The sequence below is a fragment of the Callionymus lyra genome, chromosome 17 (genome assembly GCF_982586985.1).
Source record: "Callionymus lyra chromosome 17, fCalLyr1.hap1.1, whole genome shotgun sequence".
Taxonomy (NCBI): Eukaryota; Metazoa; Chordata; class Actinopteri; order Syngnathiformes; family Callionymidae; genus Callionymus; species Callionymus lyra.
The window spans coordinates 20159068-20181442 of NC_141834.1; the positions used below are offsets into that span (position 1 = coordinate 20159068).

Sequence of the window (22375 nt, forward strand, 5' to 3'; positions counted from 1 at the left end):
TTAACTTTGAATTTTTTTCTAGAGCTGTATGTGGTATATGTGGTTCTCCCGCGGGTGCTACAGATGTCTTTGGCCTTTATTTGTCTGCAAAAATACAGAAAAACATTTCTGCATTAACTACAACCTTGTTATTATTATTGAGAGCCCTGCAGCTCAAATATAAATCAAGTTAGAGCCTTTTAAAAGTCCTCCAACATGATAGCCAAAAGCGACTTCTGTTCCTTTGCATTCAAAAATATTTTCTGTGGTTTCGAATGTTGTAAAAAAAAAACTTGGGCCAACGCTACTTGGGCTACTTTTACTTATAACAAACAACTGCATGCTCATGTGTTCCCTTCAACAAACATACTCACTGGGCCTTCACACATTCCACCACATCTAACCAATATGGGGAACCTCTCCCTTTCCACAGGGGTTTTTCCCAATGCATTTAAACTTGCCTTTGTGGAGCCTTTGCTCAAAAAGCCAGGCTTAGACCCGACTGACCTCAGTAATTTCAGGGCTATTTCTAAGCTCCCTTTCTTTCCCAAGATCTTGGAGAAGGTGGTGTCTGAGCAGCTGTCTTTGTTCCTGGACCAGAGCGACATCCATGAGAAGTTTCAGTCTGGCTTCCGTAAACTTCACTCTACGGGTCAATACACTGTTCTGGTTCTCTTGGATCTGTCCTCAGCCTTTGACACAGTTGATCACCAGATCCTGCTGAGAAGACTGAGGGATGAAGTGGGACTGTCTGGGTCTGTGTTACAATGATTCTCGTCATACCTTTCTTGGCGCAGTTTTAGTGTATCTGCCAATCAAATGAGGTCTGAATCGGGGGATCTGTTGTGTGGAGTCCCTCAAGGTTCTGTTCTGGGTCCTTTATTGTTTTTGCTGCACTTGATTCAGCTGGGTAAAATCATTCAGAGATTTCCTGACTTATCTTCTTCTTCTTATCACATTTTGCTGATGACATCCAGCTCTACTGCTCTTTTGATCCAACTGAGCCCCAGAGGCTGAACTTAGTCAATTTTTTGCTAGAAATCAAACAACGTGTGAAAAAATCCTTTGCAGCTAAATGTGGACAAAACTGAAACTTTTATTATTGCTCCTAATAATAATAATAATCTCTATTTATATAGCGCCTTTCTAATGATAAGGTTCAAGGGTTGAGTCAGTACTTGGGTGACTTAGGTCAGTCTGTCAAACTGAGCCTGAGAAACCTGGGTGTTGTATTTGACAAAGACATGTCTCTAATTCAACACTGAAGAAAACTGACCAGAAACTGTTTCAACTGAGAAAAATATCGAAACTCAGGAAAATGTTGGCACAACATGATCTGGAGCTTGTAATCCATGTGTTTATGTCTTCTCTTTTAGACTATTGTAACAGTTTGTTTTCATGTCTTAGAAAAGAAGGATCTGTCTCGACTGCAGTTGATATAGACCTCAGCAACGAACATTCTGAGCGGCTCTAGTAGGAGAACTCCCATTTCTCCAATCCTTAAATCTCTTCACAGTCTGCGAGTTTCTTTCCTTTCAGGATCATTTTAAAATTCTGGTTCTTACTTTCAGATCTATTCATGGTCAGACCTTCCATCAGTGATCTGATCCAGACTTACACCCCAGCTCGGGCTCTGAGGTCTGTGGATCAGAATCTTCTGATGGTTCCTGAACACGCTTCCGGACCAGAGAAGAGAAATCCTTCCAGACTGCTGCTCCTAAGCTTTGCAACGATCTCTGTGTTTGATGATCTACTGACTCCTTCAAGAAACATCTCAAGACACTTTTATTCGTGCAGGCTTTTCCTTGATTTTTCTGAAACTCCTCTTTTGTCTCGGTGTTTTCTTGACCTTTTAAGTATATATTTTATTGAGTATTGTTTTGATTGTTTAGGCGCTTTGTGACCCTGGTCTGGAAAAGCCCTCTACAATATATAAATTATTTACTTACTTACATGTACGATCAATTTGTTCGATTGTTAACATCAGCATAATATTTGCAGACATTCAAGAACAAGAAAATCTTTGCTGAATCTGTGCTTCTCGGTCTTAAGGATGGTCGAAGAGTTTGTCAAGTCATTGTGACGACTTTTGTGTTGCACCTGATGTTGTACAAATAAAGTTTTTCATTCATTTACATGCACTTTCTTTTTTTATTCAAAAAATATCATTTATTTTTAACACCCAGATTATGAGCACATTTGACCCTAAAAGGGATCAAATTTAGAAGCTTGTGAGTCTTGTTCGTTTTCTATCGTTTTAAATTGTGTAATTCTTTGAATGAAAGTAGTGACTTTGGAGGAATATTTGGTACTTTTTCAGTCAAAGATTCTAAAAGGATAGACAAGAAAAGCAAAGGAGGGAAAAGGTCTATTCATTCTGTAACTTGATGCATAAGAAAACAATCAAAAAATATAAATAATGAAATTCCAAACCACATAAACTACAAACCAGGTCCTGAGTCTGATACGTTTATTTAAAAATGGTAAATATTCCCGAATAAATACAGTTAAATAAAATGTTGTGCAGTATATAATCAAACACGTCTATCATTTCTATTGTTCAATATCTGGATTTTTAAGAAATATGTATTCCAGCACAGCAGAGAAATCCATGTCCGAGGTTTTCCTAAAACTGCTGACATCATCAGTATGGGCCGACCAGATGTGCTTTCACACCAGATAAAGGTAAAGAAAATGTAAACATTCGTCATTGCCCAATCAGATCACTGAGGGTTTAAAAGGGAAGCAGCTCCGACAGACCAACACTGAGGCTCTGACTCACCCACCACCATGAAGGCTCTCATTCTCCTGGCCCTGTTCTCTGTGGCATGTGAGTGTTCAGCTCCTGACTGTTGATCAGCCTTATGAGCTACGAAGACTTCGACTGAAAGTCTCTCTCTTGCAGTCGCTGCTCCCATCGACGAGGATGACAAGATCGTCGGAGGGTACGAGTGCAGGAAGAACTCCGTGGCCTACCAGGTGTCTCTGAACTCTGGATACCACTTCTGCGGAGGTTCCCTGATCTCCAGCACCTGGGTGGTGTCTGCTGCTCACTGCTACAAGTCGTACGTACGCTCGGGTGTTGACGGTGTGAGGTGAGTTTTTCTTAATTTGTGCGTCTGCAGTCGCGTCCAGCTGCGTCTTGGTGAGCACAACATCGCCGTCAACGAGGGCACCGAGCAGTTCATCAACTCCGCCAAGGTCATCAGACATCCCAGATACAGCAGCCGCAACCTGGACAACGACATCATGCTGATCAAGCTCAGCAAGCCCGCCACCCTCAACAGCTACGTCCGCGCCGTGTCCCTGCCCTCCAGCTGTGCCAGCTCTGGCACCAGGTGTCTCATCTCTGGATGGGGCAACATGAGCGGCTCCGGAAGTGAGTCGCTCGCCGTCCTCACCGTCTTCTCCTGAAGACTCACACGACTGGTCTTTCTCTGTGTGCAGGCAACTACCCTGATCGTCTGATGTGCCTGGACGCCCCCATCCTGAGCGACTCCAGCTGCAGGAGCGCCTACCCTGGACAGATCACCAGCAACATGTTCTGTGCTGGATTCCTGGAGGGAGGCAAGGACTCCTGCCAGGTAACACCGACAACCTCCGTCAACTCCTCGTCTCCGACATCATCTTACATCTGTGTTTCTGTTCCTGTCAGGGAGACTCCGGTGGCCCCGTGGTGTGCAACGGTCAGCTGCAGGGTGTTGTGTCCTGGGGTTACGGGTGTGCCCAGAGGAACCAGCCCGGCGTCTACGCCAAGGTCTGCAACTACAACTCCTGGATCCGCAGCACCATGTCCTCCAACTAAAGCGGGAACATGATTCTGTGATTTCAAGTGAAAAATAAAATATGGAAAAAACAGAATTAACTTTGAATTTCTTTCTAGAGCTGTATGTGGTATATGTCTGCAAAATTACCTAAAAAATGTCTGCGTTAACTACAACCTTGTTATTATTATTGAGAGCTCTGCAGCTCAAATATAAATCAAGTTAGAGCCTTTTAAAAGTCCTCCAACATGATTGTCCTTCTTTTAGCCAATAGCGACTTCTGTCCCTTTGCATTTCAAAATATTTTCCGTGGTTTCGAATGTTGTAAAAAATCCCTGGGCCAACGCTACTTGGGCTACTTTTACTTATAACAAACAACTGCATACTCATGTGTTCACTAGAACAAACATACTCACTGGGCCTTCAAATATTCCACCACATGTGACCAAAATAGGGAACCTCTCCCTTTCCACAGGGGTTTTTCCCAATCCATTTAAACTTGCCATTGTGGAGCCTTTGAGGGAGGGTCTGAATCGGGGGGATCTTTTGTGTGGAGTCCCTCAAGGTTCTGTTCTGGGTCCTTTATTGATTTTGCTGTACTTTATTCCCCTGGGTAAAATCATTCAGAGATTTCCTGATGTTTCTTATCACATTTTTGCTGATGACATCCAGCTCTACTGCTCTTTTGATCCAACTGAGCCCCAGAGGCTGAACAGATTAGTCAATTGTTTGCTAGAAATCAAACAATGAGTGAAAACACTCTACAGCTAAATGTGGACAAAACTGAAACTCTGGTGATCGCTCTTGATGATAATGTTCCAGGGTTGAGTCAGTACTTGGGTGACTTAGGTCAGTCCGTCAAACTGAGCCTGAGAAACCTGGGTGTTGTATTTGACAAAGACATGTCTCTTGTTCAACACTGCAGAAAACTGACTGAACTGCAGTTCATACAAAACTCTGCAATGAGAATTCTGAGCCGCTCTAGTAGAAGAACTCACATTTCTCCGATCCTTAACATTTTTCACTGACTGCCAGTTTCTTTCAGGATCATTTTAAAATTCTGGTTCTTCTTTCAGATCTATTCATGGTCAGACCTTCCATCAGTGATCTGATCCAGCCTTACACCCCAGCTCGGGCTCTGAGGTCCTTCACGAAACATGTTAAAACACTTTTATTCATGCAGGATTTTCCTTGATTTTTCTGAGACTCATGTGTTTGTCTTGGTATTGTATTGATCTTTTAAGTATTTACTTTATTGAGTATTGTTTTAATTGTTTAAGTGCTTTGTGACCCTGGTCTGAAAAGCACTCTACAAATATAAATTACTTACTTATTTACTTACATGTACGATCAATTTGTTCGATTGTTAACACCAGCATAATATTTGCACACATTCAAGAACAAGAAAATCTTTGCTGAATCTGCGCTTCTGGGTCTTAAGGATGGTCGAAGAGTTTGTCAAGTCATTGTGACGACTTTTGTGTTGCACCTGATGTTGTACAAATAAAGTTTTACATTCATTTACAAGTAGTCACTTTTTTTTCATTCCAAAAGTATCATTTATTTTTAACACCCAGATTATGAGCACATTTGACCCTAAAATGGATCATATTTAGAAGCTTGTAAGTGCTTGTAAACTTGCTCTTTTTCTATCGTTTTAAATTGTGTAATTCTTTGAATAAAAGTAGTTATTTTGGAGGAATATTTGGCACTTTTTGAGTCCAAAATTCTAAAAGGATGGACAAGGAGGGAAAAGGTCTATTCATTCTGTAACTTGATGCATAAGAAAACAATCAAAAAATATGAATAATGAAATTGCAAACCACGTAAACTACAAACCAGGTCCTCGGTCTGATACGTTTATTTAAAAATTGTAAATATTCCCGAAATAAATACAGTAAAACAAAATGCTGTGGATTATATAATCAAACACGTCTATCATTTCTTAATTAATGTGGATTTCTAGGAAATATATATTCCAGCACAGCAGAGAAATCCACGTCCGAGGTTTTCCTAAAACTGCTGACATCATCAGTAGGGGCCGACCAGATGTGCTTTCACACCAGATAAAGGTAAAGAAAATGTAAACATTCGTCATTGCCCAATCAGATCACTGAGGGTTTAAAAGGGAAGCAGCTCCGACAGACCAACACTGAGGCTCTGACTCACCCACCACCATGAAGGCTCTCATTCTCCTGGCCCTGTTCTCTGTGGCATGTGAGTGTTCAGCTCCTGACTGTTGATCAGCCTTATGAGCTACGAAGACTTTGACTGAAAGTCTCTCTCTTGCAGTCGCTGCTCCCATCGACGAGGATGACAAGATCGTCGGAGGATACGAGTGCAGGAAGAACTCCGTGGCCTACCAGGTGTCTCTGAACTCTGGCTACCACTTCTGCGGAGGTTCCCTGATCTCCAGCACCTGGGTGGTGTCTGCTGCTCACTGCTACAAGTCGTACGTACGCTCGGGTGTTGACGGTGTGAGGTGAGTTTTTCTTAATTTGTGCGTCTGCAGTCGCGTCCAGCTGCGTCTTGGTGAGCACAACATCGCCGTCAACGAGGGCACCGAGCAGTTCATCAACTCCGCCAAGGTCATCAGACATCCCAGATACAGCAGCCGCAACCTGGACAACGACATCATGCTGATCAAGCTCAGCAAGCCCGCCACCCTCAACAGCTACGTCCGCGCCGTGTCCCTGCCCTCCAGCTGTGCCAGCTCTGGCACCAGGTGTCTCATCTCTGGATGGGGCAACATGAGCGGCTCCGGAAGTGAGTCGCTCGCCGTCCTCACCGTCTTCTCCTGAAGACTCACACGACTGGTCTTTCTCTGTGTGCAGGCAACTACCCTGATCGTCTGATGTGCCTGGACGCCCCCATCCTGAGCGACTCCAGCTGCAGGAGCGCCTACCCTGGACAGATCACCAGCAACATGTTCTGTGCTGGATTCCTGGAGGGAGGCAAGGACTCCTGCCAGGTAACACCGACAACCTCCGTCAACTCCTCGTCTCCGACATCATCTTACATCTGTGTTTCTGTTCCTGTCAGGGAGACTCCGGTGGCCCCGTGGTGTGCAACGGTCAGCTGCAGGGTGTTGTGTCCTGGGGTTACGGGTGTGCCCAGAGGAACCAGCCCGGCGTCTACGCCAAGGTCTGCAACTACAACTCCTGGATCCGCAGCACCATGTCCTCCAACTAAAGCGGGAACATGATTCTGTGATTTCAAGTGAAAAATAAAATATGGAAAAAACAGAATTAACTTTGAATTTCTTTCTAGAGCTGTATGTGGTATATGTCTGCAAAATTACCTAAAAAATGTCTGCGTTAACTACAACCTTGTTATTATTATTGAGAGCTCTGCAGCTCAAATATAAATCAAGTTAGAGCCTTTTAAAAGTCCTCCAACATGATTGTCCTTCTTTTAGCCAATAGCAACTTCTGTCCCTTTGCATTTCAAAATATTTTCCGTGGTTTCGAATGTTGTAAAAAATCCCTGGGCCAACGCTACTTGGGCTACTTTTACTTATAACAAACAACTGCATACTCATGTGTTCACTAGAACAAACATACTCACTGGGCCTTCAAATATTCCACCACATGTGACCAAAATAGGGAACCTCTCCCTTTCCACAGGGGTTTTTCCCAATCCATTTAAACTTGCCATTGTGGAGCCTTTGAGGGAGGGTCTGAATCGGGGGGATCTTTTGTGTGGAGTCCCTCAAGGTTCTGTTCTGGGTCCTTTATTGATTTTGCTGTACTTTATTCCCCTGGGTAAAATCATTCAGAGATTTCCTGATGTTTCTTATCACATTTTTGCTGATGACATCCAGCTCTACTGCTCTTTTGATCCAACTGAGCCCCAGAGGCTGAACAGATTAGTCAATTGTTTGCTAGAAATCAAACAATGAGTGAAAACACTCTACAGCTAAATGTGGACAAAACTGAAACTCTGGTGATCGCTCTTGATGATAATGTTCCAGGGTTGAGTCAGTACTTGGGTGACTTAGGTCAGTCCGTCAAACTGAGCCTGAGAAATCTGGGTGTTGTATTTGACAAAGACATGTCTCTTGTTCAACACTGCAGAAAACTGACTGAACTGCAGTTCATACAAAACTCTGCAGCCAGAATTCTGAGCCGCTCTAGTAGAAGAACTCACATTTCTCCGATCCTTAACATTTTTCACTGACTGCCTGTTTCTTTCAGGATCATTTTAAAATTCTGGTTCTTCTTTCAGATCTATTCATGGTCAGACCTTCCATCAGTGATCTGATCCAGCCTTACACCCCAGCTCGGGCTCTGAGGTCCTTCACGAAACATGTTAAAACACTTTTATTCATGCAGGATTTTCCTTGATTTTTCTGAGACTCATGTGTTTGTCTTGGTGTTGTATTGATCTTTTAAGTATTTACTTTATTGAGTATTGTTTTAATTGTTTAAGTGCTTTGTGACCCTGTTCTGAAAAGCCCTCTACAAATATAAATTACTTACTTATTTACTTACATGTACGATCAATTTGTTCGATTGTTAACACCAGCATAATATTTGCACACATTCAAGAACAAGAAAATCTTTGCTGAATCTGCGCTTCTGGGTCTTAAGGATGGTCGAAGAGTTTGTCAAGTCATTGTGACGACTTTTGTGTTGCACCTGATGTTGTACAAATAAAGTTTTACATTCATTTACAAGTAGTCACTTTTTTTTCATTCCAAAAGTATCATTTATTTTTAACACCCAGATTATGAGCACATTTGACCCTAAAATGGATCATATTTAGAAGCTTGTAAGTGCTTGTAAACTTGCTCTTTTTCTATCGTTTTAAATTGTGTAATTCTTTGAATAAAAGTAGTTATTTTGGAGGAATATTTGGCACTTTTTGAGTCCAAAATTCTAAAAGGATGGACAAGGAGGGAAAAGGTCTATTCATTCTGTAACTTGATGCATAAGAAAACAATCAAAAAATATAAATAATGAAATTCCAAACCACGTAAACTACAAACCAGGTCCTGAGTCTGATACGTTTATTTAAAAATTGTAAATATTCCCGAAATAAATACAGTAAAACAAAATGTTGTGGATTATAAAATCAAACACGTCTATCACTTCTTAATTAATGTGGATTTCTAGGAAATATATATTCCAGCACACCAGAGAAATCCACGTCCGAGGTTTTCTTAAAACTGCTGACATCATCAGTAGGGGCCGACCAGATGTGCTTTCACACCAGATAAAGGTAAAGAAAATGTAAACATTTGTCATTGCCCAATCAGATCACTGAGGGTTTAAAAGGGAAGCAGCTCCGACAGACCAACACTGAGGCTCTGACTCACCCACCACCATGAAGGCTCTCATTCTCCTGGCCCTGTTCTCTGTGGCATGTGAGTGTTCAGCTCCTGACTGTTGATCAGCCTTATGAGCTACGAAGACTTCGACTGAAAGTCTCTCTCTTGCAGTCGCTGCTCCCATCGACGAGGATGACAAGATTGTCGGAGGATACGAGTGCAGGAAGAACTCCGTGGCCTACCAGGTGTCTCTGAACTCTGGATACCACTTCTGCGGAGGTTCCCTGATCTCCAGCACCTGGGTGGTGTCTGCTGCTCACTGCTACAAGTCGTACGTACGCTCGGGTGTTGACGGTGTGAGGTGAGTTTTTCTTAATTTGTGCGTCTGCAGTCGCGTCCAGCTGCGTCTTGGTGAGCACAACATCGCCGTCAACGAGGGCACCGAGCAGTTCATCAACTCCGCCAAGGTCATCAGACATCCCAGATACAGCAGCCGCAACCTGGACAACGACATCATGCTGATCAAGCTGAGCAAGCCCGCCACCCTCAACAGCTACGTCCGCGCCGTGTCCCTGCCCTCCAGTTGTGCCAGCTCTGGCACCAGGTGTCTCATCTCTGGATGGGGCAACATGAGCGGCTCCGGAAGTGAGTCGCTCGCCGTCCTCACCGTCTTCTCCTGAAGACTCACACGACTGGTCTTTCTCTGTGTGCAGGCAACTACCCTGATCGTCTGATGTGCCTGGACGCCCCCATCCTGAGCGACTCCAGCTGCAGGAGCGCCTACCCTGGACAGATCACCAGCAACATGTTCTGTGCTGGATTCCTGGAGGGAGGCAAGGACTCCTGCCAGGTAACACCGACAACCTCCGTCAACTCCTCGTCTCCGACATCATCTTACATCTGTGTTTCTGTTCCTGTCAGGGAGACTCCGGTGGCCCCGTGGTGTGCAACGGTCAGCTGCAGGGTGTTGTGTCCTGGGGTTACGGGTGTGCCCAGAGGAACCAGCCCGGCGTCTACGCCAAGGTCTGCAACTACAACTCCTGGATCCGCAGCACCATGTCCTCCAACTAAAGCGGGAACATGATTCTGTAAAAATGTGTTCAAGTGAAAAATGAAATAAAATAATTAACTTTGACTTTTTTCTAGATCTGTATGTGGTGTATGTGGTTCTCCCACGGGTGCTACAGACAACCTTGTAATTGGTGTGAATGGGTTGAGAGCTCTGCAGCTCAAATATAAATCAAGTTAGAGCCTTTTAAAAGTCCTCCAACATGATTGTCCTTCTTTTAGCCAATAGCAACTTCTGTTCCTTAGCATTTAAAAATATTTTCTGTGCTTTCGAATATTCTAAAAAGTCCCTGGGCCAACACCGGGTACTTGGGCTAGTTATGTTTATGCTAAGATCAGTCAGAGAATGAGAATTCAACGTGCGATAAACAGCCGAGTCTGGATCAAAATCGTCCACTAAAACTCTTATAAAGTAACATATGAACTTTTCTTTCCTTCAGGAATCAATGTCTATATATAATATTGTAATATATTTTTTCTTTAACACTTCAACCTAAAAAGCCTAAAAAGTCAATTCTTACATTATGTTAAGGGTTCTGGACTATTATTAGATCCACAAATCACTGGAAGACTCTAATACTCTAATACTCTAGTAAGTAAGTAACATTTGTAGAATGCTTTCTAGATCAGGGTCACAAAGCACTTAAACAATCAAAACAATACCGAATAAAATATATGCTTAAAAGGTCAAGACAACACAGAGACAAACACAGGAGTCTCAGAGAATCAAGGAAACGCCAGCACAAATAAAAATGTCTTCAGATGTTTCTTGAAGGAGTCAGTAGATCATCAAACACAGATGTTTCTTGAAGGAGTCAGTAGATCATCAAACACAGATGTTTCTTGAAAGAGTCAGTAGATCATCAAACACAGATGTTTCTTGAAGGAGTCAGTAGATCATCAAACACAGATGTTTCTTGAAGGAGTCAGTAGATCATCAAACACAGATGTTTCTTGAAGGAGTCAGTAGATCATCAAACACAGATGTTTCTTGAAGCAGTCAGTAGATCATCAAACACAGATGTTTCTTGAAGGAGTCTGTAGATCATCAAACACAGATGTTTCTTGAAGGAGTCAGTAGATCATCAAACACAGATGTTTCTTGAAGCAGTCAGTAGATCATCAAACACAGATGTTTCTTGAAGCAGTCAGTAGATCATCAAACACAGATGTTTCTTGAAGGAGTCTGTAGATCATCAAACACAGATGTTTCTTGAAGGAGTCTGTAGATCATCAAACACAGATGTTTCTTGAAGGAGTCAGTAGATCATCAAACACAGATGTTTCTTGAAGGAATCAGTAGATCATCAAACACAGAGATGGTTCCAAAGCTTAGGAGCAACAGTCTGGAAGGATTTCTCTTCTCTGGTCCGGAAGTTCAGGAACCATCAGTAGATTCTGATCCACAGACCTCAGAGCCCGAGCTGGGGTGTAAGTCTGGATCAGATCACTGATGGAAGGTCTGACCATGAATAGATCTGAAAGTAAGAACCTAGGGCCTCATCTACTAAGGGGTTTTACAGACCTCACGCGAATTACAAACTTTTTACCGATCTTTTCAGTATTTATACATATGGACTTTGACGTAAAAGGTGGCTCAGCACGTTTCTTGTGCATAAATCCATACGAAAGCTAGTTGTTTTTATTGTGTTGTATTTCTTTCTGTGTGTTCCACAATTAAAACCAAGTTTAAAAAAAATATTGTTAGATTAACATTATATACTATACGTATACGCCATACTTAAATTAGAGATATGACACCGATAATTTTAAACATCTGTTTATCTGCAAATCACACCTTTAATCGTAGATCAAAGAACGAAGCAAGACACACCAGGGGAAAGGGGGGCTAAAAGACGGAAGAGAAGAAAACCCCCGCCTGAGAACAGTTGAATGATTAGATTACAAGAAAACAAATTAGGATGTCTCTCTGCGGGTGATCGTGACACAGGGAACTTGAAAGGATCATTTGGCCGGAAAGAGAAGACCTCCCGGACCGGAAATTTGCCTTAAATATAGCGATGTTTCTACAGCTCGGGACCTTTTCTCCCAGGGCTAATGATCTGTACAGTCACCGGGAGAAAGTGCAATCCGGTCGATCGTAAATGAAAGCTTGTATTTTGTTTGACTTGAATCGGTGAATAAATGACCCGTTACACACTCTGGATTGTTCATCTTTCTCCAGGACGCGAAGTATAAGACGGAAGTGACGTCGTGTTTTGATCGTTTTAATATATCATTGGTATGAATTACCAACTAGAAAAGAAGTGAGTCTGTTGGGTAACAAAACAGGTGTTTATTGTTTATAGCCATGGCAGTTAACTGTACAAGATGGTGACGTGAACAAGGCAGAAAGCAAAAATAAGGCAACATAAATGCACATACACATATATGTTCTTGGCACATTCAGGACGAAGTAATTTACCTTAATGAATCTTTTTTTTCACAGAACAAGTGTCAGCATGAACCCCTTAATTCCTCCCTCCTCGCCACGGTTGACGCAATGATTGCAACTCCTTCGTCCTGTGGTCCAAATGAGCAACGTGATCTCAAAATGATGAAATGTTCAGCAACATTTCTGTCTTACTCATATCAAGCCAAACACATCGTACTAATGAAAAAATATCTGTGAATGTTGAATATAAAAGTGCAAAACATTTAACCATCGATATAGCATGTTGGACATTAGCCTAGCAAAGGAGAAGGATCTGTGCAGCGCTCGTTAAAATAATAAAAATCTATCGTAAATTCATGAGATCGTATGTTTTTGACAAACTGTTATGATATTCAAAAGGTAGTCCAGATATATTTTGTGGTTTTCCTTTTATAATGAGGGTCGTTGTGGACAACTATAGGATCAACATCTGTTCAGGAGATGCAAATATTGTTTCAGTCATTGAGCCAAGTCCTTAACTTTTGCCGAAACTGAAAGAGTGTCGGTTTCTTCTGTACCTTTCTTTCTGTAAACAATTTCCCGAAGGAGACCTCCTGAGGGATCAATAAAGTTTTACCTTACCTTACCTTACCTTACCTTTTCAACGGTATAGTGAAGAGAACGACATCAACAAACAGGGCTGATGAGGTTTTGGCTACTGATACTAACGGACTTACGGGCCCAGCACTAAAGTGTAGTATTATTGAAAGTATCTAGAGCTGACCTCGCGCATGCTTTAGGTAGTGATGATAGAGTTCTGAAATGGCATATTCGTTCCCACAAACGGCACAACAACCAACCTGAGAAGAGCCTCCCCCTGACGGGGAAACATATTTTCTCGAAGGCTTCATAATATGCGAACTAGCAAGTGCACTTTTGGTTTCATTCGTTTGTTTGAGATAAGAGACGTCGGGTCGTGCGGCGGACCCTTTGTGGTTGTTCAATGAACTGGTCTTGCTGGTGTTGGACTCCATGGACAGATCCAGGTCTGGATGTAGAGCAGCAGAAAGGCAGGGTTGGTGTGAGAAAAGCAAGTCCAGAGTCTTGAAGCGGCTCCTGCACTGCTCACATTCATACGGCAGAAGGACTTTCCTCGGTCTGGACGGCGTCCACTTGAACCCCGGGTGCCCGCTCATGTGTTTCCTGTAGGAGGATACGAACCTGAATCCTTCGCCACACACCGAGCACCTGAAGCGCCCGCGCGGCTGCCGGTGCAATCGCTGATGGAGCCAGAGTTTCCGCCAGTTTTCAAAAGTCTTCCCACAGCGGACACATGGGAACATATCCCCGCGGGCAGCATGGGTGAGCATGTGAGCCCGGAGTCGACCCATGTGTCTGAAGACACGGCCGCATCTCTGACAGGGGAACTTCCTCGGATCCGATCCGCGGTCCAGTTCATTCAACTTTGACGCAGAGTAGGAGATCCGGAGATCGACCGAGGGCACGGAGAAGTTCTTTAAAGCCATTTTTTTGGGCCTGATCTCAGCTGGCTGAGACTGGGTTTTATATGCGCGTCTCTGCTTTTCCGCGGCGTGAGACAGTGCGCTCTGTGATGAGGAATGTCTTTTCCTAGGCACCGAGAACCGGAAGTAGGAGATTATTTCTTCGTCTCTAATTGTTGAACCCAAGTTGTGTTTGTCTCCTGCGCAGTAGACGCGGTGGGTGATGTATTCGGACTCCACGGGGAAGAGTTTGTCGCACGACAAACAACGGTACAGTTTTGCACCTGCATGATTTCTCATGTGGCTGTTGAAGACCTGCAGGCTGCCGAAGATGCTCTTGCAAATGTGGCAGGTGTAGGTGAGTGTACGCGTTACCGCCGCCCTGCTGGTCGGACAACTCCGTTTCCCGGGAGGTCCGCAGGTGTGGTTTTTAGCATTGCTGTAGTGCGCGAAGGACTTTTGACACCCTGTGCAGTTGTAGCGCTTCACAGACCAGTGCGTGAGCTCGTGCACGCGCAGGAAATACGGCTGACCGAAGGCTTTGCCGCAGATGTCGCACGTGTACGGCTTCTCCCCGGTGTGCACGCGCACGTGCCTGATGAGGGCCGACTTAAACCTGAAGGCTTTACCACAATAGGAACAGATTTTATCGTCTGTCTTTTTGGGGGTCAGGGGTCGGGGAGGGACCGGTTCCTCTTGTTTGCTGAGCTCCAGCATTTCGGGGTCATCGGCGTGCGTCTTCAAGTGCTCGGCGTACTCGGAGAAGGAAAACTTGATCTTGCAATACGGACACTGTTGATAACTGTGACCTTTCCCATGAGTCTTCAGGTGAACGTTTAGGTTGTAGCTCTTGCTAAAGGCTTTGCCACATTCCGGACACTTGTAGGGCCGTTCTCCGGTGTGCAGCCGCTGATGGATGAATAACTGAGAAACATATTTGAACGAGCGACCGCAGTCGGCGCAGTCGAACACAGACTTTTCACCTTTTTTAGAGGCAGGAACCGAGTCGTCTTCTGCCTCCATGAGAAGGTCCAGCTCGCTGTTCGGTGGAGTCTCAGCGGCGTCCTTCGAAGGCGGTGGATGATATTCTAGAGACGAGGGAGAGCGCTGCACATCGGGGTTGTCGACCTCAGACTCTTTCTCGGAGGACTCCGTTTCAAACTCGGACATTCTGACGTGGCTCCGACAATGAAATTGTTCTTTGAAAGCATCTGCCCCGAGTCGCTCCGGGTCTTCTTCATCGTGAGATTTGGGGGTCTCATCGTGGTTTGAAAGTCTTTCATACTCTTCATCCGCTGGGTCGTCGTTCAACCAGCTGGTGATGTTCCCTTTGTCTGGTTCTCGAGTCTCTGGAGATGTTGGAGACTTCGCGCCTCTCGCCTGGATCTTACCTTCGTCCGTCTGAGACTCGGCAGCGTCAAGATCCGTGTCGGTCAGGTCTTTCATTTTGACCCTTTGGATCTAGACCACCATGTATTTGCTGGAGAAAAAGGACCATAAGTCAAATTTCCAGGAAAGCAAAATTAAAAATGTCATGATTGCACTTTATTCATAATCTACATTTTCCTCACATAGTCTTAATTTATATTATATACATACTTTTACTTTTTAATACCATTAAGGACCAACTCAACAACACATCACATTTAAAAAACAATAAAAGAAACGTAATTACATCAGTTTATGGACAAATTTTCGTTCATATTTATTTTTACATAAAAAAAGATTTTGTAGTCAACGGAAGAAACTTTGTTTTGTTCGTGACAATAAAAAGAAAAATCTTGCCCAACAAATAAATACATTTTAACTATTTTAACGTCAACTAAAGCCTTATTTTTAGGTTCTTATTTTATGATCACTTTTTAATTAAACTAAATTCAGATACCGTATATTGTGCACTTTCACGACTGTAGGTGTTTTAAGTTTAATTTTCTTTTTCTAAGACTTCTAGTCATGTTCGCTACAAAGTTATTGTATCCATGTTTTTTTATATAACTAATAAAAGTATAGAAATAATGATTAAATATGTTACTTGGTGTAAAAGATTTTTAATTTAAATAGCGGAAAGAACAATATTAACCCTCTAATCCAAGTGAAATAAGAGAAAACATGGAAAACATAAACAGAGAGCGAGTAAAAATATAATAAATCTAAATATATAATAATAACTCGTCTTATAAAAGGAACTTCACAGCCCGCTAACAATAACGATGCTAAGCTAAAGCTGCAGCTTCAGGCCAACACTGAGCTACTTGTGACAACTAGTTGGTATTTCTGGAGATTAACTCGCAGTCTATAGTATTACTTCCACCAGCAGGTACTAGTATCATCGCTAACGTATATAAAGCGCTTGCCTTGTGGACGAGTCAACACTGGAGAACCCGGAAGTGACCGCTGTTAGCGCTGCTGCCTTCAGGGGCAGCTCCCGTAAACTTAGAACGGAGAGTGAATTATTATTATTATTAATTTATTTTTAAAGATAAAAGTTACGTTTAAACATTACTTTAACCATGGTACCGTTATTATAAAAACTAAAAAATATGTACTTTACACATGGAAACAATCAGAGATAAATCGAAATGTACGAGCGTCACCTGAATGCCTCACCGTTCATTTGGATCACATTTCAAAATGTCGCCTCCTACCGTCAGGATGAAGAAGTACACTTCTTCCCGGAAGATGCTGTCAAACGTTCACATATAGCGACCCAAAAAATAATGGAAAACGTGAGTGTTTTAAAATATAGTTTAATGCAAGGTTGTGTTTTTAAAAATTAACAAAAGGTTACAACACAAACAGGGCACTGTGGGGGGGGGGGGGGGGGGGGGGCTCAGCACATGTTTGAGGAACAAAAACATATGTACAATTGGTATCAGTGAGCCCCGGAGAGATCACACACTTCTCTAGAACGACCAACAGCCACTTAAATCTTTATCAAAGTAGAATTCATCGGTACAGTCTTTGCTTTGATTGGAAAACTTATGGGTGTACATCACTATCCGCTCTACGCTGACGTACAGAACAGTATGTCGAGAAGCCGGTGACGCCCCGAAGCAGAATCTTGATGAATATTCTTGACGCGACGAGCCGGGCCGGGTCAAGTCTTGATGGGGACTGATGAGGTCACTTGGTAAATCATCTCCGCGGATTTGTCTTCGCCGCTTTCGATTATGTAACAATCGTCTTCCACGTCCGAGCCCACCGTCACTTTGATGGGAATAACATCGGCGTCCTCGTCCAGGTCCACCACGGCGGTGCCGTTGGTGGCGGCGGCGGGCGTGGTTTTCCGTATCTTCTTGGCGGGGAATAAGCACGGGCTGGGCGCCTTGGTCTCGTTGAGCTTGTAGGGCCTCTTGCCGGCCTGCAGCTGCCGGGCCATGAACTCCTTGGCCTTGGGACACTTGTGCCTCTGCAGGAGGTGAGCGCTCTCGAAGGGGCTGTGGCACACTTTGCAGTTGAAGCAGTTCGCCTCCGCCGCCGGCTGCCAGTGTTTGAACTGCATGGCGGCGCTCATGGACAAGTCGATCTGTTGAGAGTGAGCTTGAGGGATCACGTGCCTGTTGGATATGAGTGGACTCGGGTTCTTTTTGGACTCCGCGTGAGGCTTGGACAGAAGCTGATTTTTCAGCTGTGGCGAATTGACCTGAGGGCCCTTTTTGGAGTATGTTACAAGGTACTGGTTCTTCGCCAGCGGCGCTGAATAAAGTTGAGCCGACTGGCTATTTTTAGGAGTAAGACTGGGCTGTTTCAATCCCTGGAACATCGGGGACCCTAAAAGAGGGCCAATTAGTTTCAGAGGTCTTGCAGTGATGAGTCTGAGTTTGGAAGACCTGTTCGGTGAATTACAAACGTGGAACCGGGGCATCTGCTTCTTGCTGCAGAGCAGCAGCCCGCACCCTATGCAGCCGCAAATCTTATCCGTAAAATGGGAGCTGCTGTGGAAGACCAGAGCGTTTTTGGTCACAAAAGATTCTCCACATTTGCCACAGACGAAGGGCTTGGTCTGGATAGAGTTGCATTCTTTATGCACAACCACCACCGGCTGGTAAAGTGTCCAAAGATCCACCGTCGGGGCACCCAGACCAAAGGGACTCTTGGCACTCGCATCAGTTTGCGAAGGATTCTCCGGCATGTTGTGCATCAGGGAGTTCTGTGGCGTCTGGGCAGGATGCGATGGAGCCTTCTCGCCCGACGAGGACACGCTGCCCGACTCTGGCACCTTCCACACAACATCTCCAGACTCGAGTCTCTTCAGTTTCGCCGCCATTTCCAAGCCCTTTTCTATTCTCCGCTTCTGGATGGTTTGATGGTGGAGCATCTGGTGGCCCGTTTGGTGGGTGGTGCTGTGGTACAGCATGTCGGGGTAGTTGGAAAACTCCGTTCCACACGAGCAGATGTAATTTGCCGACGGACACACATGGTCTTCGAGGAATTTCCGATTTGCAAATATTTTATCGCAGCTGAAGCAAATCCTGTCGGCATCCATCAGGCCCTCATCCGAGCGACCACTGGCCCCCTTTACATCCATGGACGGGTCTCACTGGGCACAACTTTCCTGTGGAGCAGAAGAAATGTTAGTCATCTTGAGAATGTACAAGCAAACCAAAGTATTAGCTTGAATCTGAATATTCTACTTATTACTAGCGATGTGTATTAGCGACAATCTGCGACAGTCCTATAACGATACAGGGTCAACAATACAATATATAGTGATAGTGTAGTAACAAGGATACATGTGTAGTATTGTCGAGTACTTAACTCTGGTGTTGTGATAGTGTAGTAACAAGTATATATGTGTAGTATTGTCCAGTACTTGACTCTGGTGTTGTGATAGTGTAGTAACAAGTATACATATGTAGTATTGTCGAGTACTTGACTCTGGTGTTGTGATAGTGTAGTAACAAGTATATATGTGTAGTATTGTCCAGTACTTGACTCTGGTGTTGTAGTATTTACAGACCACATGACTCTTGATGAAGTCGTAACTGTTTTCATTCGTTTTTAAACTAAAATATGTCCAAACATCAGCTTTAAAAGCTCCTGGAGTCACTGTATCCTCTCGTCCTCAGTCATTGGTAGGCTCTCGCAGGATTTGATTGTTCCTTTAACTGCAGAGGTCGTAATGACTGGTGTCATCTAGCGACCCTGAATTAAGTTATAAGAGAAAGTCCAAAATAATAATAATAATAAATGTATTTTTGATTAGAAAAAATTTAGAAAATTGATACAGTATAGTGGAATAAATATATAATATAATAATATTTTCTAACACCCCTACATACTAGCACTTGTAGTACACAATCTGAAGAACTTCAGACACTTATAATGAGATTATACGTTTTACCAAAGGAAAGACACCAATGTGTAATCATCTTTCAATAATTGATATCAGTATCAATAACTGATCAAATATTGATTCACATTTCATTATACAAAGTATTTGTATTATAAACCATGATAAAGATTAAAGACAATTCAGTATACGCTCCTTCTACCTACAGTATACGATATCGATGAATATAGATGTTTCGGCTTCGGGTTTAGTTGCTCGTAAACCAATTAGCCTTCAAGAGTTAACGACTCCTGCCGAGATTAATGTTTTCTCTCAACATTCACCTTGTATTTACTGCAAAATTGACTCAAGGCTATAAACACATATGAGACATGTTGACAGCGGATAAAAAAGAAAGCTGGGTATCGATCATAATGTATATACCGGTACAAATACTGATGCATTCGCTTCAAAGATGGTTTCTGAGAGGATCTTTTCACAAAATCTACTTGTACAAGCTCAGTACTAAGAAAAGTACATTACACATAGAATACACATATTCTCATTCGTGAAGCGTGAGAACAACTTTGTGTTTGATACGTGAATAGCTGGAAATTTACAGGAGTTTGTGATTCAACCATATTGCAGTAGCTCAGATCGTCTGTTAGATAAAATCTTCACCTGCTTCGATCATAAGTAGATTTGGTGTCGATTCAAGGGCTTTGTTATGTAAACAATACGCCGATGCCTTTGAAAAACGTGCTTTGGACCTAATAAAATAAATCACATTGACTTAAATTACTTGTAATGACAGTGAATTATTTATGTACATCGGCTAAATATATTACAATTTCTTTCTATATTAAGAATGTTGTAAAATAATAATTATAAAAATAATTAAACCCACACAAATACAGGTTCATAATAGGCTAAAAGGTGATATTTTAAACTGTGATATCACTCCTCCTGTGACTCAAGTGTTCCTTTGTTGGGTGCATTTGCCTTCAGTTTTTATGTCAAATCATTAGATACTGAATATTTGCTCCGGAACCTCCGCAGTCTTTGTCTGTAATACACAAAGTTATTAACACAGCACTTCAAACTTCCAAAATCCTATCGGTTTGTCTGTTAGAGATTCAATTTGATGGTGTGTATTTATCGTCTGTATGTTAGTTATGTTAGGATGATGAACAGCGTCCGTCATGAGAACCATTGAGATTCATTTTTTAATATATACTATAATATAATATAATTATAAAAAAAATATTTTGCAGTGTTAACTATAGTCAAATGAATCTGATGTTTACTGCCTTTGTCACATATTATCAAGTTTTGATCACAGGTGGGTACTCAAACGTGGCGTACAACAGAAGTATTTTGGTGATAAAGAGAATAAAATATAAAAATAAGGACATTTTTCTGAAAGCTGTAGATGCTGAAAGGGTGGTCGCTGGTTACAATTATATGCATGTTTTCTTAATTGAATGTGTTTTTAATCAATGCTTGGGCAATGATAAATGTGAAGTATTTCTAAGTCACCATCTAATATGGCTGCTCTGATGAGATTTGATCTGCCAAACCCAGTAGTATTTGTGTGATACTCTGTCATGTGGTTCTTGAAACTGTAATCGATCCAACATTTATTACCTGTTCGGAAAGTTCTGAGATAAAGTATGTTTATAGTAATATTATTACTAGAATTGTATCACTGCTGAGGTTTTGATCAATGGATTTTTGAGAAAGTAATAGAAATAGATGAAAACCTTTGGAGTAAAAGAATAAGTAGTTTCATGAAACTGCAACAAAGGAGATACAAAAGGGGCCCAACAGCTCTGTGCTTCAGACAAACCATCTGTTCTACCGTCTCACTTGTACAAGTAAAACGTTTGGCTTTGAACCAGATCTGAGAACTATTCTTGGTTTAACGAAATTGTGAGTCAGATTCCTAACCTGACATTAGCAAATCTTGGTTTGTTTCTCACTGGTTGTGTCAGTGACTCCCAAATGCTACTTCTATTTCAAAGTAAAACACTTGATCATTCTAATAATGTTAAGAGGTGTTGCTACGAGGACATTTCAATCGTTTAAAAGACAGAAGTTGGAATATATTTCAGTGCATGTTGAAGTCAAGAAGGGCTTGTGACAGTACATTTAAAAACATAAACCTATCGAGCATTGGTGACAGAACCTCCATCGCACCGCTCGACATCTGCAGGACATACCTGTGGTGATCCTGTTGACATCGAGACATGTATACAGAAAAAATCCATTAAAGATGAATGAACTGATCAAATGAAAGCTATATATGTGCTTAAAAAACGGAGAACCAGGCCGGTAACCAGGAGATATATCGCTCTGGTAACAAACAATAACATCAAACAATAACTTAATATAAATGAAGCCACTCAACTTATTTGACCTAGAACATGTTTTTGATCATAACGAGGTCATATAACGACAAATGTCGAATTCATTGCCGCAATGCTAACAGCTTGGCATGCTAGCATTAGCATCCACTACCTAGCCGACCACAATAGCAACTGCTCACCTTAGCATGAGAGTTGAGATGCTTCGTTGCGATATTCCAACTCTTCCGCAGCACAAGTCTCGCCCCGAGTCCCCGACGAGTTCAGGAGGGACGACGAGAGTCTGTTAGCCGGTGTTTATGACGCGCGAAAATAGAAGAGCAACAGCGAAAATACAGGAAAGACCCCCAGTCTTCTTCTTAGATGGCGCGAATCAGTGCGACTTCCTGCTGATGCTGCGCCGCCTATAGGTTGGAGGGAGAACTGTAGCATTTCCACCGCATTTGGATTTTTAATTTCCGTGTCATATATTAAAACGCGTTTTTTGTTTTTAAATCTACCGTTACTAGACTCACATTTTTTTCACCAGTATTTATCAGAATTTAAAGTTAAATCCATTTAATATTTCCAAATATATATATATATATATTTTTTTAAACTGGACTCGCACACAATACTTTAAAAATCAAAACCGTTCAACACTAAATATTTACGTGGCACTTGGAAACTAAAAATGATGGTTTGATTATGGGAAGAAAAAAAATATACGTTCAAATCTAGCTTGTTAATATATTAGAAATAAATTTGTTTGAAATATAATATTTCCTTCTTCGAATTT

At 42.4% G+C, this 22375-nt stretch overlaps 5 protein-coding genes across 5 annotated transcripts; 3 read left to right on the top strand and 2 right to left on the bottom strand.

The window, feature by feature from the left end:
* The first annotated feature begins 2922 nt into the window (after positions 1-2922).
* On the top strand, positions 2923-3840 carry LOC148062932 (trypsin-3-like). Its single transcript, XM_087813027.1, has 4 exons — positions 2923-3044; positions 3105-3358; positions 3427-3563; positions 3635-3840. The coding sequence occupies exons 2-4, from the start codon at positions 3229-3231 to the stop codon at positions 3782-3784; spliced, it is 417 nt and encodes a 138-aa protein (XP_087669153.1). The 5' UTR covers positions 2923-3044; positions 3105-3228; the 3' UTR covers positions 3785-3840.
* A 2039-nt stretch (positions 3841-5879) lies between these two features.
* Positions 5880-6991, top strand: LOC148062933 (trypsin-3). The gene is made up of 5 exons (XM_087813011.1): positions 5880-5960; positions 6036-6195; positions 6256-6509; positions 6578-6714; positions 6786-6991. Exons 1-5 carry the CDS (start codon positions 5921-5923, stop codon positions 6933-6935), a joined length of 741 nt encoding a protein of 246 aa, XP_087669137.1. The 5' UTR covers positions 5880-5920; the 3' UTR covers positions 6936-6991.
* A 2226-nt stretch (positions 6992-9217) lies between these two features.
* LOC148062934 (trypsin-3-like) lies at positions 9218-10094 on the top strand. Its single transcript, XM_087813029.1, has 4 exons — positions 9218-9346; positions 9407-9660; positions 9729-9865; positions 9937-10094. The coding sequence occupies exons 2-4, from the start codon at positions 9531-9533 to the stop codon at positions 10084-10086; spliced, it is 417 nt and encodes a 138-aa protein (XP_087669155.1). The 5' UTR covers positions 9218-9346; positions 9407-9530; the 3' UTR covers positions 10087-10094.
* A 2289-nt stretch (positions 10095-12383) lies between these two features.
* LOC148062935 (uncharacterized) lies at positions 12384-16355 on the bottom strand. Its single transcript, XM_087812968.1, has 2 exons — positions 16314-16355; positions 12384-15439 (listed from the first exon to the last, which is right to left on the bottom strand). Exon 2 carries the CDS (start codon positions 15403-15405, stop codon positions 13231-13233), a length of 2175 nt encoding a protein of 724 aa, XP_087669094.1. The 5' UTR covers positions 15406-15439; positions 16314-16355; the 3' UTR covers positions 12384-13230.
* Positions 16356-16732: 377 nt separating this feature from the next.
* On the bottom strand, positions 16733-21948 carry LOC148062936 (uncharacterized). Its single transcript, XM_087812982.1, has 2 exons — positions 21780-21948; positions 16733-18514 (listed from the first exon to the last, which is right to left on the bottom strand). The coding sequence occupies exon 2, from the start codon at positions 18485-18487 to the stop codon at positions 17057-17059; it is 1431 nt and encodes a 476-aa protein (XP_087669108.1). The 5' UTR covers positions 18488-18514; positions 21780-21948; the 3' UTR covers positions 16733-17056.
* Between the last annotated feature and the right edge of the window lie 427 nt (positions 21949-22375).

Excerpts from the sequence above, each read along its gene's own strand:
- LOC148062932 (XM_087813027.1), top strand. The coding sequence starts at position 3,229 with ATGCTGATCAAGCTCAGCAAGCCCGCCACCCTCAACAGCTACGTCCGC. Across the intron at positions 3,359-3,426 it reads CAACATGAGCGGCTCCGGAA|GCAACTACCCTGATCGTCTG; the intron begins GTGAGTCGCTCG and ends CTCTGTGTGCAG. Across the intron at positions 3,564-3,634 it reads GAGGCAAGGACTCCTGCCAG|GGAGACTCCGGTGGCCCCGT; the intron begins GTAACACCGACA and ends TGTTCCTGTCAG.
- LOC148062933 (XM_087813011.1), top strand. The coding sequence starts at position 5,921 with ATGAAGGCTCTCATTCTCCTGGCCCTGTTCTCTGTGGCAT. Across the intron at positions 6,510-6,577 it reads CAACATGAGCGGCTCCGGAA|GCAACTACCCTGATCGTCTG; the intron begins GTGAGTCGCTCG and ends CTCTGTGTGCAG. Across the intron at positions 6,715-6,785 it reads GAGGCAAGGACTCCTGCCAG|GGAGACTCCGGTGGCCCCGT; the intron begins GTAACACCGACA and ends TGTTCCTGTCAG.
- LOC148062934 (XM_087813029.1), top strand. The coding sequence starts at position 9,531 with ATGCTGATCAAGCTGAGCAAGCCCGCCACCCTCAACAGCTACGTCCGC. Across the intron at positions 9,661-9,728 it reads CAACATGAGCGGCTCCGGAA|GCAACTACCCTGATCGTCTG; the intron begins GTGAGTCGCTCG and ends CTCTGTGTGCAG. Across the intron at positions 9,866-9,936 it reads GAGGCAAGGACTCCTGCCAG|GGAGACTCCGGTGGCCCCGT; the intron begins GTAACACCGACA and ends TGTTCCTGTCAG.
- LOC148062935 (XM_087812968.1), bottom strand. The coding sequence starts at position 15,405 with ATGAAAGACCTGACCGACACGGATCTTGACGCTGCCGAGTCTCAGACG.
- LOC148062936 (XM_087812982.1), bottom strand. The coding sequence starts at position 18,487 with ATGGATGTAAAGGGGGCCAGTGGTCGCTCGGATGAGGGCCTGATGGAT.